Source organism: Aphis gossypii, chromosome 1 (assembly GCF_020184175.1).
Source record: "Aphis gossypii isolate Hap1 chromosome 1, ASM2018417v2, whole genome shotgun sequence".
Taxonomy (NCBI): Eukaryota; Metazoa; Arthropoda; class Insecta; order Hemiptera; family Aphididae; genus Aphis; species Aphis gossypii.
The window spans coordinates 25851628-25858162 of NC_065530.1; the positions used below are offsets into that span (position 1 = coordinate 25851628).

At 21.5% G+C, this 6535-nt stretch overlaps 1 protein-coding gene across 5 annotated transcripts; it reads left to right on the forward strand.

The window, feature by feature from the left end:
* The first annotated feature begins 1448 nt into the window (after nucleotides 1-1448).
* LOC114122397 (UPF0602 protein C4orf47 homolog) lies at nucleotides 1449-6078 on the forward strand. 5 transcript variants are annotated; one of them, XM_050197534.1, is made up of 8 exons: nucleotides 1449-1560; nucleotides 1685-1855; nucleotides 2723-2836; nucleotides 2914-3067; nucleotides 3542-3651; nucleotides 3750-3876; nucleotides 4565-4763; nucleotides 5489-6067. In XM_050197534.1, the coding sequence occupies exons 3-8, from the start codon at nucleotides 2740-2742 to the stop codon at nucleotides 5735-5737; spliced, it is 936 nt and encodes a 311-aa protein (XP_050053491.1). In that variant the 5' UTR covers nucleotides 1449-1560; nucleotides 1685-1855; nucleotides 2723-2739; the 3' UTR covers nucleotides 5738-6067. The 5 variants fall into 5 exon arrangements, with proteins under 5 accessions (XP_050053491.1, XP_027840849.1, XP_050053493.1 ...); XM_027985048.2 differs by lacking the exons at nucleotides 1449-1560; nucleotides 1685-1855 and having other exon boundaries at nucleotides 2522-2836; nucleotides 5489-6066; XM_050197536.1 differs by lacking the exons at nucleotides 1449-1560; nucleotides 1685-1855 and having other exon boundaries at nucleotides 2738-2836; nucleotides 2914-3074; nucleotides 5489-6077.
* The last annotated feature ends 457 nt before the right edge of the window (nucleotides 6079-6535 follow it).

Here is a 6535-nt window from a genome sequence, read left to right on the forward strand (position 1 = left end):
CGTTGTCCGGATAACCTTCAAACGAGGTTATTTTTATCCCGTTTTTCAGTGTTATTACATTGCATATAAAAGAAATCAATCTATGAAAAAATTTAAAACTGTTTAACCAAAGTTATAAATAACAGATAACAGTTCAGACAAAAAGTCGATAGACGATGCCGAATGATGATGAATAATAATAAAATTAAGACAACGAAAAACATGAGACATATTGTATGAAACATACACTATTAACTTAAGTATACACAAATTATATAATTATATAATATTATTTATAAATGTAAAATCAACTACGTTTAAATTGTGAAACTTTCGTTCAATGCTTAAATTATCGTTTACGTCGGTTTTTTGTTTTTGTTTTTTTTTTTAAGGGGGGAAGGTAATATTCCTGTTTTTATTTTTTATTAGTAGTCTAAAAAAAAAAAATATTGTTTTCTATTGTAACTGAGTATTTGCTATTTATATAATTCAAAACAATTAAGTTTCAATTGAAAGTTAAACAAGAATTATAATATGTTAATAAAAAATAACACATTTTACTAATTAAGCTTCAACTTAAAAACTGTATTAGTAAAATTTAACAGTAGGTAAAAATAAACCGAAATACATAACATATTTACTATAAAAGAATCTAATTTAGCTATCTTTCATTATTATAAAATACAATTTAAAAAAAAAAAAATGTATGACATTTGAAATTTAATTTCATAATAATTCATTAATACCCTTGGAAAATATTTATAAATTATATTACTCATTAAAAATTTGGTAGATAGTAGGTACCCAAACAATTAAAATGATAATTTAGTCCAAATTATGAATTTGCTATTATTACTATCTACTACGTATATTGGTAGAATATAATATATTAGAATATGAATATAATTTAGGAAATATCTAGTTAAAAAATATATAATATGTTGTTTAGGCTGTTGTAATATATGCAAATAAAAACGTTACAATTTTAAATAGTTTTAATCCAACTTTTTAAGTAAACTTATTATTATACTATAGAAACTAAAATGGAAAACTAGATTTAGCTTTTCTTTGAGAACAATAAAAAGAAAATTACATTTTTAGGTTTAGTTTTAAGTCACTTTCACAATGATTATTATTTTTAGTATTGTAGTTGGTAATATCACTTTAGTTTGAAGTGATAAGGTTTTATTATATACAATATAGGTACCTACATTAAGACATAAATTAAGATTTTAAGCTAAATATATGAATTATAGGTTTTACTAATTAATATTAGTCTTTAAATAGGTTTCAAAGTTACAGAAATAGTCATAATAAAACACTTATTTATTTGATATTTAACACATTATTATTATTTTGGTATGTATTTATTGTTTTAAGCTTCACAGCTGTTATAATTATTATTTTTTTCTACAGTTATTTTTTATATAATAAATAATAATTTAAATTCAAAATATTAAACTAATAGAAAAAAAAAAAAAAAATCAAAAATTATTACAGACAAGTTTATGCTTATTGGTCCTATAAAACATCATTGGACGGTTGATGATTATTTTTGAATTTTTAGTCTAAAAACTCCAGGTTTCTTTAAATTTTAAAATAAATATTATATATTTATGAACCTAAATAAATAGTTTAAAATCTTGAAAATAGTTTCAATGTTTAGGTACTAAGACTAATGTTTATTTTTAATTTCTTAATTTAGCAATGTCTAATCACAAAATCTCTTTACTAAAGAAAGAAAAACTACTATCCAACATCATAACTAAATCAACTAACACAATAGGTCTTGGATGTAACGATATTGAATTCAGTGCATTCTCTGGATACAAGGAGCAAAAATAAATTACAAATGTTCAACACTCATTAACCAAAGGTTGAATATTTATTACTTGAATTATAATAACTAAGTACCTATCTTTTTTTTATATTTTATAATTCAAAAAATACATTTTGATAGAAATTAATTGACACATACCTATTTTTAACTAAATCAGTCATTAATTTAGTAATATTATATGTAATGTATTTAATAAACTATATTTTTTTTACTATTTTATTGAAGTTAAATTGAAAATAGGACTGGTGGTATTTTTTTTTTTTTTTTTTGTAAACCGTTATTACTAGTAGGTATAAATTGAAATCCGGTATTCGTCAGTTTCGGTACTTAGAAATTAAATAAATTGATTATTGGTAATTGCCATACATTAATAACCGAAAATAACATATTCATATTTTAAATATAATATTTCGATATAAATAGGGAATCACGAGTACATATTAGATCCTATATTCGGGTAATCAGCTTCTTCTAAAATATCAGTTTGTTGGTAACAGTATGTTTTAGATTTTCAGTCATCAAATGTTTCATCAATTCTATTGAAGAATTGAGCGTATTTTATTTTCCTCAAAAGTTCATTTATGTGTTACTGTCTTATAAATATATAATAAATTCTTTTAAAGCTATTATATTTATTGGCCACTATCAATCTATCATATTTTAATAAATAATATTAATTATTATAGATGACATAAATAACGATAGAATTTGTTTTATTATATGATATACAAATTAAGGCAATTTTCCATTTTTTTAGAGTTTTATTTATAAATAAAAGAAATTCCATTTCCAGTTGTTTAAACAGTATTAAAGTCTTTACACGTCTACATAATTTATCATTTTATTTGTAATAATATTATAAGTAACTTTATATAAATAATTTAAAATATTTCATAATGACAGCACGCACCTTTGATAATATGGGTAAAAACCATGGAAAATATGACATGGACCGTATTGGTTTGTTTTCAGAGATGCCATATATGATTGGTGACAAATATCAACAACCTATTATGAGTTTGTATAACCATAATTTTTTCAGATACATAATATTTAAATATTTATTTTATAAAATTTTAATTTATGACTTGTAGAAGACAATGTACGAGATTTGAAAAAGTCTCAGATGTATCCAGGTATTTTAAAAACTAAAACAGGCCTTCAAGATGCCTATTTTGATCCAAAATTTAAGAGGTTGTTTGAAAATGAAAAGTGGCAACCACAATCAGGAATGTCTAATAATAATAAGTGATTAGTAATTTAACGAATTTGTATTATTTTTTTATACTTTTAAAATAAAATAAAAATTTGAACTTGATTAGTAGATTTTCAAATGTTATTACTATCTTCATACCATCTAATTATACAATAAATATTCATACAAATTTCAATGTATATTGCACGCATTAAAATATATTGAGAATACAAAACTTTAACTTTTGTATATTAGCTATATTAACTCTATTAATGCTAGATTATTTTATATAACTTTATAAATATACTGTTTTTATAACATATAATAATTTAAAAATAATTATAAATAATAAAACTCACTGGTAAAATCGTATACCTGTTTTGGCTTAGGTAGATATGCAATTGTAATTAATCATCAATACATGCATAAATAAACTAAACAATATTTAAAGTTATATTTATTTTTACCTATATTATTAATTCTATTAATTTGTGTATATTTTGTTTTTTTTTTAATATTATTACAAGTGGAAAAAAGGAAACAAAAATTAGTACACAGCCCTTTATACCTTCAGGTCCTGCAAAACACCATTCAACTGCTGGTGATTATTTCGGAACATTTGGTCCTAAACTCCCAGGTTGTAAATTTATAGCTTGCATATAAAAATGTATTTTTTTTTTTTTAATAGTTTTAATGTTTACTAAGACCAAGTTTATTTTTGAATTGTCGATTTAGCAATGTCTAATGAAAAAAATCCTTCACCAAAGAAAGAAAAATTGCCACCAAACATGATAACTAAACCAACTAACACAAGAGGACCGGGATATGCTGATATTGGATTTAGTCCATTCCCTGAATACAAGTAACTTATGTAAATTTAAAATTTTGGATACACAAGTGTTATATTAATACATATTTTAATGCTCTCGAATAAAATAACAATTAGTTATTACTGAAATTATATACATAAAACATATGAATTTGAAATTGTAAAAATATGTTAAATAAGTATCTATTTTTGAATAAAAAGAAAAACTATTTTTTAAAAACTATAAAAAAAAAAAAACAAATTTATAACTTACTAATTTTCATTAACATAAACCCATCTTAACATTTCAAAATGTAAATAAACTTTTCAAGCACCACCGATAAAACAAAAATAAAGTATATGCAATAGTTTGTCTTCTATAGGTCTAATATCATAGTAGTATTTCTACCTTATGATTACAACAATATTTGTTAACCCTATTCAGAAGTACATTATTCATTTTGGTTTAATAACTATTAACATAATATATATATAATTTAAAATATGTTTATACACAGATATGTAATAATATATTACATAAAATAATATTTTTAATAATTCATATAATAGCAACATAGTAGATTAATAATTATATAGTTCATTAATCTCTAATGATTTTATGCAGACTATTTTTCACTAAATGTGTGTGATTTTAAAACATAGAATTTATATTGTGCTCATTTACCTAAATTGAAAATAAATCAATTATAAAAAAAAAATATAATTTTATATTAACTTGTAGGTCAAGTCCATATAACGACGTGAAAGAACATAATAAAAAAGATAAGTTGAACAAAACTTCACCATTTTTAATGGGTGGTCCAGGACAATTCTTTGAAAAAAATCCTTATTTTAATAATGACCAAAAGCCAACGTACAATATGATTTCAAAAACCAATTTTAAAGGTACACCATTTGTACCATCTTCAACAATAAAAAATGTAAGTATGACTTCATGTATATAATGTTTACGTTATATCGTATATTTATTATAAACTTTATTTGCATTTTCTTATACATTTTAAACTTCATCGATAAAATTTCTATTTAAAAAAAAATACTTATCTATAAATATTTTATTAGCACATTATATTGTATTTGTATGTATAAGTTTAATAATTGTCAGCGAAGCAAAATATAAATTGATTTTATAAAATCTATCTCACATTTATATTTTATCTGTTACAATATATTCCTTTTAATTATTACCTAGTTATTTATTTATTATTGTTATTATTTATATACCTAATTATTTATTTATTATTATTATTATTATTTATATACCTAATATAATATGTATTTATATTGTTTATAAAGTATACATTTATCGATAATAATTTTTATACTATTAAATTATGTTAAATAACTTGAGAACAAACATAAATTGTTTATGTTTTTCGTAAATATATTAGAAATTAAACTATTAATTATTATAATTATATATTTTAAATATAATTTGGTATAATTACATACAAAATACATCAACTATTTAGATATCTATGCTAACAGTAGAAAATACAATTTTGAACAATTTAATTCATTCATTTTCAGATATTTATTGCTTATACTTTTATACTTTTATAAAAAAATTGTTTTATTTACATTTTGTCTAACTTGAAAACAAATCAAAATTGTTTTAAAAATAATAGTATTAACTCTTTTTTAGTTTGGAAATGGTTTTGAGAAGTGGCCCAGTCATTCCAATGATCGTTACATCGATCCGTTTAGAATAGGATTTAAGGACAAAAAAGACAAAAAAAATGATAATTCAATTATCACATTCTATCCACAAACTAGAAACAAATCGTTGTACACTACATCTACTATTCAGCGGAAATTAAAAATTGCAATGAACAATCATAATTGGCGTACATACGATACTATTACATACCCTATAGAAACAATTAAAAAATAATTAGCAATTTTCAGATAAAATTATAAGTTATTTATTTTAAGCTATAAATCATTTAATACTTGACTGTTTCAACTAGTATGGATATTATTATGGATATTTTAGAGGGTATTAAATCAAGAAAAAATAATAAAATAAATATAAAAGTAAATAAGTTGCGCCATCTAGTAGCGAAATTAAAAAGTACGATGTATTTAAGACTCCACTACGTTTCCACAACAGTTAAATCTTATACATTTTTACTTTATACTAACTAACGCAACCGAAAATGGAAAAATTGTAAAATACTTTGTTCAGGCAATTTTTTTTTCAATATTAATTAGATTGGAAAATCTTCTATAGAATAAAAATAAATAAACACAAGTTAGAACTGAATAACATTAATAATCTTTTAATTATTATTTTATTTATTTGTATAGTTTTTATACGTTTTGAGTTTTATCTAAATGCTTGTACTCATTATAAAAACTCATAGATTCCTACTAAAAATACTTATTTGGATTTTAATATAATAACGACTTTTAAATTCTTATTTTATATCTTGCATAGTATAATATTCAATATTTGATTTGAACTTTTGATGTACCAATAAATTAAATTAATGCAAATAAAGTTATTTAAAATAGGTGTATAATTAAAACTCATTTTTCCATAAGAATTTCACAGTTGTGATGATAAATGATTGTGAATTTCCTATATGTCTAGAGAGTACACTTGATTCTCTGTACCCTAGTGTTTAGAAGATAAGAAAATTAATATAATATGAATAATCTTCTAATTAGTTGAAAAAACTGCATTTCA

What these genes read in the sequence shown, in the direction of transcription:
- LOC114122397 (XM_027985048.2), top strand. Translation starts at nt 2,716, where the DNA reads ATGACAGCACGCACCTTTGATAATATGGGTAAAAACCATGGAAAATAT. An exon ending in GGAATGTCTAATAATAATAA is followed by an intron (nt 3,068 to 3,541) that starts GTGATTAGTAAT and finishes TATTATTACAAG; the next exon opens with TGGAAAAAAGGAAACAAAAA. An exon ending in CATCTTCAACAATAAAAAAT is followed by an intron (nt 4,764 to 5,488) that starts GTAAGTATGACT and finishes ACTCTTTTTTAG; the next exon opens with TTTGGAAATGGTTTTGAGAA.